This window comes from Limanda limanda, chromosome 6, assembly GCF_963576545.1.
Source record: "Limanda limanda chromosome 6, fLimLim1.1, whole genome shotgun sequence".
Classification (NCBI taxonomy): Eukaryota; Metazoa; Chordata; class Actinopteri; order Pleuronectiformes; family Pleuronectidae; genus Limanda; species Limanda limanda.
The window spans coordinates 24,969,061-24,981,869 of NC_083641.1; the positions used below are offsets into that span (position 1 = coordinate 24,969,061).

Here is a 12,809-nt window from a genome sequence, read left to right on the forward strand (position 1 = left end):
CTCTTTTTTCCCTTTGGCCCTGTGATATAGGACTTCGCTTCCTTTTTTAATATGTGGGTGGCGGTGTGCTGTTGACGCGATCCGGGCTGACGCCTGGGACAAGGAACCTGTGAACACACAAAGAGGGAAAAATTGTGATATGAAATAGTGTGACTTCTCCCCACAGGATGTGTCAGGGATGCCGGCTATGTGCAGAGGAGTGGTGGAGGGGGGGCTTGGGTTTGATTACCGACTGGCTATGGCCATCCCTGACAAGTGGATCCAGGTAAGATTATTCACTTCTTTCTTTTTCTCCGTGCTCTCTCTCTCGCTCTCTCTCTCTTTCCATAAGTTCACAGAGAAACTTCTCTACGAGCCGCAGATAGAGAGAGAAATGAAAGCATGTGTTTTTCCAGGCGGGGATGAAAGACAAAGGGAGTAACTGGGTATGTTGGGAGGCATTGAAGTACCTCTGTGGCTTGTTGCTAAGCATTGGAGCGTTTTTAGAAAGTATATAAATCGTAGCATGATAGTGACACGAGATCCACAGCCTTTATTTTTCCTTGAGATAACTGCACACCGCTGTGCTCGGGTGCAAGACTCTGGTGAAGGCTTGATAATGTGAGTTATTTGCGGCAACACACTCGTAGAGAAATAGCAGAAATACTGTCAATTGATACCGGGAATGTGTTAGTCCAGTGTAAGTGTTTCTCTCTTTAGAGAAAAGTAATTTTTTGTACGAGACACTCAATGACAGAGAAACTGCACAATGCATTTAATAGCAGAATATCCCCAGGGCAAAGAACTCTATAATGTTCAGTTTAATTTATTTGCTGCTACGCGATATAAATGTTGTATTAGATTGCTTTATATAATACAATGAGGTATAAATATTGGATTAAAACATTGTGGGAACTTTCACACCCACCTTGTTTTGGGCCTTCCAACTTTTTAGTTTAGTCCGAACCAAGGTAACAGGTTTCAGGAACCATGGACCAAAATGTAATCTGACCTAAAGAAGTGATCTCAGTCCGGATCAATCCAGGTTTAAATAGTTTGCATAGTGAAAACAGTCTTTTGGATAGAATCTCTAATCTTTGAATGACATGGATGCTCACTTTACTGGTAGTAATATTAAAATGATATTTCAGTGACAAAGAAATTTACAAAGAAAACCAGTTCTTTTAGTTGTCTCAATTAAAATGGAAAGAAGCTGTCTTTCCTATTTAATTAATTCAAAAATGTTCATGAATGCAATCGCAGAATCCAAAACACCACAACCAGCCAGACGCTGGTCAGACTACAAACCATTACATGTCAACTGGAGGTGGACACAGATCACGTACATGAGTTTTCTGGATCTTTACGTCTTTTCTGGAGTTTGTGGCATAAACTCTTTGCTCTTGTGTTTGTTTTTCACCCGGAGCTGAGAGTTAGTTTCTTTCTCTCATCAAACCAAAGAAGGTCCTTGTGCTTTGTTTCTCATTAAGTGCTCTTTTGCTTCATTCTCTCATCGTACCTGCTGTGCGAACGGGAAGGTCATTCCTCCTCCCACCAAACACAAAGTCACGATGGAAAAGAAACAAACAAATATAAGCATTTGACTTATTCATCAGTAACGACCTTAGATAAGTAATTTTTTTCCGAGTCCTTTCAGTGGATGTATGCTTTCATTTGATGTGAGTGGGAAGAAAGCTGAGCTTTAATAATGTTATCATGAAGGTCATCGAGTCACTGATCCAGGCGGATATTTCTTGTGATGCTTTTCTTCTTAAGTGAAGCATTTGAATAGAGCGTCACCTTTTATATTTCACTTTGATTCATTATCAAGCCTGAATATTCTTTCCTCGGGGTCGTATATTTTTTTTTGTACGATAAAGCAAAGATTATTTCTCCTCTTGAATTCAATGCGCTGTTGATTTTGCTTTTCTCTCTCCACAAACCAGTCGGAAAATCTGAATAGTTGAAGAACAGAAACACAATTTCAACGACAAACAAATCCTCACGCTCGTGTCGTCCTCCGCTCGTCGTTGAGGGAAATACAGTTTCATCCCGTAATGAATCAAAGAAGGAAATTACCAATTATAATCTTCCCTTTTTTATTTTGTTTTTTGAAAAATATGTTTTAAATTGAACTTGAAGGAACTTTCCCATGAATAAATTGCATTAAATGGCAATAGAGCATGACAGTTTATAGACACTCGTTAAACTGTGAGTTCCCTGACCAGATTTACTTTGCATTCTCAGGCTTAAATGAACATTCATTATTTAATTTTTTTTTTATTGTGTGTGAGGTTCAAGTATTCAAGATTGATGGGGGGGCCGCTGTTGCTTTTTATTGTCTTCATGAATTAAATTAGAATTTGATCTTTAGTAGCAGAGTGAACATTATCTACCACATGAACCACATTGTGCTTTTCTTTTTTTATTTTCGGTTGTGCTGTCTTTTCTGTGGAGCAGTGAAAATACTTGTGAGTAAAATGCTCTGTTGGTCGGAGCAGTTTTCTTTCCTCGTGTCCTGTCAGAGTTTCGGAGTTTCTTCCATGTTTCCTGAAGGTTAGCATCTTTCACAGCGTCCAGCAAAGGGCAGATTTTTGCTCTTCTATCTCCTGGACAAAATGCAATGTAGTGTTCACACGCTCAAACACAAACACTGGAGAAATACTTACTGAATGTGTATTTATCATGACTCCTGTGTCAATATTCAATGTAACTCAAACATTCTGTGATCTGCTGAGAGGAACACGTCTATATATCCATTGCTTCACTCCTACAATAATATGGTTTTATTTTTAATCTCTCTGCTAACAGACGTCCTCTTCACTCTGCACACTGATAGCTCCACACAGCCAGAGAAAACTCACTGATAGCTTTACATAAATACTCTGATATAATTTCAAAGTGGATTAATTAGCTGCACACACAACCTCGGATGGAAAAACCTTCACGCTGCTTTTCATATTGAATTCTTACATCTCATACATAATTGACAAAAGATATTCTGTGCAAACATGGTGAACTTGCAAGGGTTTAAATTATGGAGGATGTAAGTTTGTAATTTACAATTTAAAACAAAATTAAACTTTCCCTGAACACTGATGGTTCATTTTTAAATGAAAGTATTGTAGAGGCATGAATTAGAGTTTGAACTCTGGAATGAATCATAGAACATAAATAAAGATGATCTACGTGACCCCACCTCCTCCCACTCTCCAGAAACTAAGGTAGAATATCACGAATAGGAACGCTGCCATGCTTTGAGCCACAATCTTCCCAGTAGGGACCATCTGGTGGCGCTGTTGTAGCCAGGGCCCGTTGACCAATCATGAGGCAATGATGATGTTTCATCCTGTTTTATAGCATCACATAACTAATTAAAATCAAACTTACCAGAAACATCGTTACTCGAACATACATCAATACAGATGTACCTAAAATGACAGAGACTTGACTTTTTAGTTTGGCCCGTGTCTCATCTGCTTACATGGAGGAGGCAGGGTTAATGACCCAGCCCGCCACCAGGGGGAGATCAAGGTGATTCGGTGTCACTTTTAAAGTCATCAATTTTTAAATTGAGTCAATGAATTAAACAATCATACATCTTCACCAAATGTGAGAACAAAATTTGTTCAGTTAATTGATACAGTATTTATTCACCAAAACAACTTAAAGGCTCAGTGTGTAGAATTTAGTGACATCTAGTGGTGGAGTTACATGTTGCAGCTGAATGCACCTCACCTCACCCTCCACTTCCAAACATGACAGAGAACCTGTGGCAGCTTCAGTTGTAATAAAAACTCAAAAGGTGTAAAGTTTGTCCAGTCTGGAATACTGTAAAAAACTTGGTGGCCTCTGTATAGAGGAGCCACTCCTGATGTAAATATAAAGTATTTGAATATAAATGACTCATTCTATGGTAAAGACCACAACAATTCATACAATTTAAATGAAACATAGTGGACAAACATGACTAGTATTATTTTATATTCAGTTTCTGCCAATAGATCCCTTTCACCTAAATCTTACACACTGAGCCTTTAAATAATTAATATGACTACTAATAGCCATATTAATTATTACTGCTGAGCATGATAACCCCGATGAGGGAGTTGTTAAACACTCTGGACACTGGATGGGAAATTCAGGGCGACGAATCTTCTCCGTTCCCGCTCAACAAGTGTTGAAGCCCCCTTATGCTTCCCACTTCAGCCACTGGGAAAGTACTTAATGGCCCACGATGGAAAAACATTGTTTATAACCGTGATGCCATCAGGTCTGAAAATCTGCATGATGGTGACGCCGTGTAGCACAGGGAACGAGCGTGCATCCCAATCCAGAGGTGAATAAATATGCATTTCTTTATCTGACAAGTTTTTGTTGAGGTTTTCTGCCTCCTCTGGAGAACTTGGATAAATTGACAGTATTTGGGATCAACACGTAGCTCATCATTTATTTCCATGGCCCCCCCCTTGGAGTTTTCTTCAAAGTCTGCATTAATAAAAATGCCAAACCATTCATCATCAGTACGCCACAATGTTTTTTTTAATGAAATCAGCAGATATTACAAGTACGTTTGTAGGGAAACAGACATGCAGCAGGTTATCTCTGGGGAGGCGTGTGTGTTTGTGTGTGTGTGTGTTTTGGCTGGTGTATTGTTTTGAGTCCTGTTTCAGTGTGTGTGCACGTTACGAGTATACGCAGAATCCCTCTCCTGTTTGAAACTTGACAAACATCGCTGCAGAATGCCTGAAGAGGTTATCTGCTGTAAGATTCATGTAACGCCGTGTCCTCTTATCTGCTCGCCCACACTGAAAGTTGCACTTACTCATATTTTGGGTGGAAAAAGCGAAGCGGAGCGTGTGACCTCGGCGCCGCATGCATCCTCCTGCGCTACAGTTTTTTTTGGTGTCTCTCACTGGGAGGAGACCATGCATCGTTAATCAAGTCTGTATATCGCAGCGGTGGGTTTAACTCTGTGGCTGAGGATGGAGGGAAGGGAGCACAGGGGCAGAGGGAGGGAGCGGCCGGGGGATAGTCCCGGACTTGACCTTCCTCGGCGGTGCTTGCACTTCGGCGTGGCGGGCGGCGCTGTACCGCTGAGAGTCTGCCTCCTTTCACAGGATTATCCTTGGGACGCCCCCCCGAGAGGCTGCTGCTGCTCCGACACTTTCCAGACAACATCGCTCGCAATGCAATTATCACTTAGATTCTCCTGGATGCATCTTTTTTCAATTAGATTTGTCGTCTCCCTGATGAGATTTTGATGCCTAGCGAATCGTAGAAGTCGGCAAAGTGAGCAGCGAAATTCCATGTGTTCCGGTGCAGGAGAGCATGGGTGTGAACGTGCCTTGGTAAAGTCAGTGAAGTGCACTCGGGGCTCGCCTTGCCTCTTCTCACAGAGTGTCAATTAGGGAGGGATTTGAATGGACTGAAGTGGAGCCTCCAGTGAGGGTGTGTTGCAGAGAAGGAGACATGGAGCAGACGGGCTACAGGCATTCAGAAAGATAGACAGAGAGAGAGAGAGAGAGGCGGGAGGAAACAGATGGAAAGAGAGACAAAGAGTCAGAGCGACAGAGCTTATTTTTAGATTCACATGTGCGCATGAATGAATCTCCCTGGGTTCCTGGATCCGGGCCCCACGCTGCGATTCGTCCCCAGCGTGACGGATTGATACGACTCATTTACTGGCTGCAGAAGACGCTCAGGACCAACAGGCTGTGAGGAATGAAGATATCCTAATGAGAGGGGCAGATAAGGCGCTCGGCACAAGTTTGGATGATTCGATCTGGTTATGACCATAAAATGCTGTCACTCCTAATGGATAATATTACAAAAGCCCTCTAATTTAACAGGCTCCCTTCCCTCCAGCTACAATGGATTGAGATGTAATTGAAACAATTAGAGGCGGAGGAGGGAGAGAGAGAGAGAGAGAGAGAGAGAGCCGGCCGCGGCGTGGATAAGAGAGCGGGCGGGCGACGGGGGGAATTTTCTGGTTTCTCTCGGCTCCTCAACTCAAACGACCGCCGAGTCAAACGGCCCCAATTTTTTTCTGTTTCCGTTATTCCCTTTTAATTTAATTAAAATATCAGTCTGCGCCGCTCTCTCCTTATTAGTTTCAGGAGGAAAAATCCATTTCTGGTGCTTGTACGTTGCTCTGTCCATCATACTGAAAACACTTTCAATTAAAATGACTTAATAAAAAATCCAGGCGGCTGGCAAGCAGCGATGGAGTCAGGCTCGGTTATGTAAACATGTCAGTGGCTTTATCGCAGCCTTTTAAAAGGGCGCCCACTCTGTTTGACCCCCCCGTCTTTTTTGGCATTCGTTTTATTAGCTAATTGCACTCTGAGGCCTCTCTGGTGCTGGTGTTACCCGGGCGGTGCAGGATGATGGAGACGGAGCCGTGAGCCTTTTCAAACTGTGAGGTGAGCTGAGGAGAGCCGCTCAGCTTAGTGAAGCTCCGGCAGGAGACGTCAGCGTGGGCGGCAAAGTTCATTAATTTCTAAAAACTGTGAAAAGATAAAGAACGGTGGAGGCGTTGGGTTGATCCGCGGGATTTGAGAGTTTCACACCTTCACTCTCTGACCCCCGGGGGCAGCAGGGAGCGTGCTGAAGAGAGGACGTCCCCATGGCAACGCAAACACACATCCTGTTGGAGATTGGAAAGGTGCCGGGAACAGTCGGCCGTCCGTCTCTGCACCATGTGACCGAATCAGAGAAGCTTGAGTCAGTCACAGCGTGTCAGCGGCGGCGGAGAGATGACCTCATCCTACACTGCTAGAATCTTTTTATTATTTATTTTTTATTTTTATTCTGGCTCTGCCTAATTAATCCGGGCATTCCGGTTGGCTCCTGACAGCAGGCTTGTAAAGTAAGATTTGTGCACTGCTCATTATCGTTGATGAAGTGGACTGTCAGTGGCGCCAGGAAGCTCGGCTGGTCGGGGCTGATGTGGGTGAGCTGGTGGGGGGGGGCGAAGTCGTCAACCCAGTCACTCCCAGTCTCCGCTCCGACAGTCCCACTCCCAGATTAATTGCTCCCAGACCACTTTTGCGGTTGAATTGGATTGTAATGATTCATAAGGAAGTGTAAAGTGTCTGATTGTAGGTGGGTGTGCAGGCGGGGGGGTGATCTCAGTGGATTCACTTGTTTGAAAGGAAACCAGAGTTTAGAGGAGTCGTGTATTTTGCGGTATTTAAGTTTAGACCACAGGAATAATATCCACTTTTTTCAAACTTTATGTTACTGCTCAATTTATTCACATAAATAATACAATTGAGTGTTGTATTATCATATTGTCCAGGATGATGATAACCCAGCCTGCATTAACAAGATCATTTCCATAGAAACCTGGTCACTGTGACCTCTATGATTTGATCAGCAGGAAATTTAGTATTTATGCTATTCACAGTTTTAATACTTTTGTCATTTATGGTTCTGTGCTTCTGCAATGCCACAAAGCTCCCTGGTGTTTTTCTATATATATTTTGCTAAATTCTACTCATATTTCATAGTTTTTATTTGCGTCACTATTATATACAATAGAAAATACAGTATTAATTAGATAAAGAGCTTGAAAATATCTGTCATGTCTTTAGAATTCATTGTTTTTCATTCTCCTGCCAAATAACCTGCTTTACTTTTAGTTTTTTACCTTGGTAATTTAAAATCTCCCCTTTTCTATGTTCTTGATCTCTGCTCTTTTTCAGATTTAATTTATACTGTTATACATGATTATTTATCGTCGCATTTATTATAATAATTATAACTTGTTGTATTGGATATTTGCCTTTGATTAAAAGTTTCTTTCCTTTTTTTAATCATGAGTAGCTCTGTTGGCTTTGACACATTTCAGCATTCACAACTAAAAACTATAAATTTCTGCCGTGGCAAACTTTTATGAATGAAACTTGAAACCCCAAACAGTTAAAATCCATTTAAAATTAGTTAAAATGCAAAACAAAAATTTTCTTGAGGATCGGAGGCGATGCACCGAGCACCGGGAAGAGAATGAAAAGGTCTGAGAATGTGTCGCTCATGGAGAGGACACCTTATGTTCCTTGAATAATTATAACTTGTTCCATGGATATTTGCCTTCGATTAAAAGTTTTTTATCATGAGTAGCTCTGTTAGCTTTGACACATTTTATCTTTCACAAATAAAAACTATTCATTTCTGGCGTGTCAAACTTTTACGAATGAAACTTGCAACCCAAAACGGTTAAAATCCATTTAAGTGGAACAAAGTGAGTTAAAATGCAATACAAAGATTTTCTTGAGGATCCGAGGCGATGCACAGAGCACACAGGGAGAGAGTGAAAAGGTCTGAGAATGTGTCGCTCACGGAGACGACACCTTATGTTCCTTGGCCAGTTTCCCCCGGTGGCGTCGGCGCTGAGTAATACGACCACACAAGGCTAAGGTGAGGAGGAGCTGGTGTGAACAGATGGTGATATATAGAGCAGGGGAAGCCTCTCCGTCGGTGGACCAGCCAGTTCATCTCCGACATATTGATCGCCACAATTTACTCTCTTTACTCAGAGGATTATGGCTCTGTAGAGTAACATAAAGGTTTCCTGACGTGTCAATCAGCTGTCTCGGCCAATTCCGGCGAGCAGACGTCAGCCTGTCACCGGGTCGGACTCGCCAACTCCCACACCAATCACCCCGAGCGCGTGTCTATCACCGGGGGTTCGTGGAGGGCACACGCTCTTTCTTTTACACATTTAGGAATGTTATCGACACCGCGGCTTTCCATTGCTCTGCTGTTCATTAAATCCCCCCCCAGTGCCCGCTGCAGTACATGTGGTTATCTCCACTCTGCCCTGTGCTATCATCTGCTCGTGTGTCTCTGGGTTGTTAGTCGGTGGAACTGCACTGCTGCTCTCTCCGTGTGGGCAGATGTGCTTTGAATGCACGTTGTGTTGCCCCCCCCCGCTTCCCTCTGACCCCTGGAAATGACTCCTGTGGCAGGAAGTGTGCATGTAGGCAGGCCAGCGACAGGGCATTGATTCCCCGCTTGGATTTATCGTCAGATCCCCAGGTTTGGATGAGAGGCTCTGACCTTGCCCATCTCGGGTCGGGGAGAGCTGATGCCTTACTACCCATGGGCTGTATTGAAGTTATTAAAAACTCCATTACCGCCATTCAAAGGTAGACATAACTCACCGTGCGGAGATAGAGATGTCAAAACAGAGATTGATCTGAGAAAGAAGTGTAACCCAGGAAAAAAAAAACTTAAGGAAGGGTAGAGAGAGGTTCCGGGAACTGAAAGACCGGGCTTCAGACATCAGTCAGAGCCCGAGTGGATCTCTCAGCCACACATCTATCATTCCCCTTTTTCAATAACCCCTCTCTGTCACTCTGCAGATCCTGAAGGAGTTAAAGGATGAAGAGTGGAGCATGGGCGATATTGTCTTCACGCTGACCAACAGGCGATACGGAGAGAAATGCATAGCCTATGCAGAAAGCCACGATCAGGTGGGCTGTTGTCCTACGTGATCCCGGTGTCAAACAGAGTCCGTCTCATGCTCCACTGGGGATAATAAAAACCTGGTCTACCTCCTCAGGCTCTGGTTGGGGATAAGAGTCTGGCCTTCTGGTTGATGGACAAGGAGATGTACACCAACATGAGCACCAGGATTCCCATGACCGCTGTCATTGACCGCGGCATGCAGCTGCACAAGATGATCCGGCTCCTCACACACGCTCTGGGTGGAGAAGGATACCTCAACTTCATCGGTGAGTCATCATGGTAACACACCGTAAACGCCACGGTTGTATATAAAGTAAATTAAACCATTATGTCATTTTAAAGTAGTAGTTGTTATCTGCAATTCAATGGGATCCAGTAATATATAGATATCATCCTATGGTTTATTATTGAAATAATTAATCCATAATAATCCATGGATGATTTTAATCACCTACCATGCATCAAATGTGTTTTTATCGGTCTTAAATTCATTTTTTTGTTGTTGAGGATTTACTGTGGTTTTTCTTTTACATCATTTTAAATTAAATATATCATTTTTAACGAGGATCAAACAAAACATAGCAATTTAATGTCACTTTTGGAAAAAGTGATGATTTTTCTGACTGCGCATCTATGATAATATTGCAGCCAATGATTCAAACAAAGATTTGATTAATTAGACAGAAAGGACAAATTATTCTGTAATTTATATTTTAATACAGTACCCTCGTAAGGCTAAATTTAATTTACTCTAATCCCAGTTCAATGGCTCCATAATCATCATCATCATCATCACCATCATCACATCATTTTCACAGCTTGTATCATATTTCATATGTTATTTAATTTAATTTCATATGCTATCATATAATCATACAATCTAATTAGGCCATATCATTATAGAATCATGCCACATGGATTTGTGGTTCAGCTGTCGAGAGGCTGCGGAGGTCGTAAGAATGAGGCATCGTCCTTCTGTTTGTTTTATTTGTTATTAAAAGAGATGAGGGGAATATTTTCAAATCCTTCTCGTGTGACCTGCGAGGATCCCCCCCTTCCCCCCCCCCCCCCCCGAATTTCCATGTTTATCGCTCAGACAGACAACAACTGAACTAACAGATATAAAGATAAGGCAACAAGGGATAATTAATTATAACTCTCACACACATTAGCAGGGAATGAGAAGCAGAGATCTCACTGTGTGTGTTTGTGTGTGTGTGTGTGTGTGTGTGTTTCTGTTAAAATCAGCAATGATAAACATGTTCTAATTCATAAAAGGCTTCAAAACAGCCCCGTGCTACTCAGTCTCCATCGGGGGTTAAAGTGCTCAGTTATTAGATGTGTTGTATTTCTTTAACGGAATATATCAGTGGAGTAGCTCGCCACCGACGAGTCAAGGCTGGCGATAAGCATCAAAGAAGCCTTTTGAAGTGGGGTTGACATTAACACTCACTTTCCAGAGCTGATGGTGAAACGCGTGCAGGACAAAAGCCGTCTCAGATCCCATCTGGTTTTTTCCTCTTCCAGTGGATCTACTGCTGTCTCAGTCGCTGTTAGGGGAGCTCCTAGTTTTCAGCACCGAGCTGCTGTGTGATTTTTATCGAGGCCTGCTGCTAAAGATAATAAAGTGATAATTAACGACCGACCTTGAGGGGAACGTGTTTTCCTCTATGTGCTGCTCTCTGGTGTGATGTACGTATACAGCCTGCACGCGTGGTCGCAGCATTTCAGCTCCACCCGGTGATCCGGTCGGACTCCGGAGCCCAAACAATATGCTTTTCTCTTCCCTGAGATGTTTGTGTTCACTATCACTCAGGGTTTTACGACCATATCCAGTCGTACTCGAAGGGAAAAGAGTGAAGCACCCTGTGACTTCCTGCTAAGTGGACTGATGTCTGACTTAGGGGTGTGTGTGTGTGTGTGTGTGTGAGGGGTGGGGGGTGCAATCAAAGCAGCTGCTCTTGATAGACAGTGATAACAGGGCAGCTCGTAATGAACAGGATGTCAGAGAATTGACCTCATGTGGGCAGTGGAGGAACGGTTGATAGTAATTATGTCTGATTCTCTGAGTAAAGTGGAGCTAAGAGGCTCACTCCTCCTGCTGGACTCCTGCTGCTGGACTCCTGCTGCTTTACTCCTGCTGCTGGACTCCTGCTGCTTTACTCCTGCTGCTGGACTCCTACTAGTGGACTCCTACTGCTGGGGCCTTGCTTGACTAAACTAGTGGATTCCTGCTTTACTCCTACTGGTAGACTCCTGCTTGACTCCTACTGGTAGACTCCTGCTTGACTCCTGCTGCTGGACTCCTGCTTGACTCCTACTGGTAGACTCCTGCTTGACTCCTGCTCTTGGACTCCTGCTGCTTGACTCCTACTGGTAGACTCCTACTAGTGGACTCCTACTGGTAGACTCCTGCTTGACTCCTGCTGCTGGACTCCTGCTTGACTCCTGCTGCTGGACTCCTGCTGCTTGACTCCTACTGCTGGACTCCTGCTGCTGGACTCCTGCTTGACTCCTACTGGTAGACTCCTGCTTGACTCCTACTGCTGGACTCCTGCTTGACTCCTACTGCTGGGGCCCTGCTTGACTCTTACTAGTGGATTCCTGCTTTACTCCTACTGGTGGACTCCTGCTTGACTCCTACTGGTAGACTCCTGCTTGACTCCTCCTGGTAGACTCCTGCTTGACTCCTACTGGTAGACTCCTGCTTGAGTCCTGCTGCTGGACTCCTGCTTTACTCCTGCTGCTGGACTCCTACTAGTGGACTCCTACTGGTAGACTCCTGCTTGACTCCTGCTGCTGGACTCCTGCTGCTGGACTCCTGCTGCTGGGGTCCTGCTTGACTCCTACTTGTGGACTCCTGCTTGACTCCTACTGCTGGACTCCTGCTTGACTCCTGCTGCTGGACTCCTACTAGTGGACTCCTACTGGTAGACTCCTGCTTGACTCCTGCTGCTGGACTCCTGCTTCTTGACTCCTACAGGTAGACTCCTGCTTGACTCCTACTGCTGGACTCCTGCTTGACTCCTACTGCTGGACTCCTGCTTGACTCCTGCTGCTGGACTCCTACTAGTGGACTCCTACTGGTAGACTCCTGCTTTACTCCTGCTGGTGGACTCCTACTGCTGGACTCCTGCTTTCTCCTGCTACTGGACTCCCACTGCTGGACTCCTACTGCTAGTCTCCTACTGCTGGACTCCTGCTTGACTCCTACTGGTGGACTCCTGGTGCTTTGTCTCTCTCGGATCTCCTGTGCTCTCAACCAATCAGTGCACAAGGAGCCGATACAACGAGTGAGATGCAGTGCTGCTTGCACAGTCAATACCACAATGATTTCATTTAATCAGTCAATCATC

General features: G+C 44.0%; 1 protein-coding gene across 1 annotated transcript in view; it reads left to right on the forward strand.

Annotated features, from left to right (window-relative positions):
• Positions 1-12,809, forward strand: part of gbe1b (glucan (1,4-alpha-), branching enzyme 1b) — an 85,026-nt gene that overhangs the window by 37,001 nt on the left and 35,216 nt on the right. Inside the window, exons 10-12 of the mRNA XM_061072437.1 lie at positions 167-265; positions 9,348-9,458; positions 9,548-9,719. Of these exons, the coding sequence (XP_060928420.1) occupies positions 167-265; positions 9,348-9,458; positions 9,548-9,719 (382 nt within the window). The remainder of the gene's footprint in view (positions 1-166; positions 266-9,347; positions 9,459-9,547; positions 9,720-12,809) is intronic.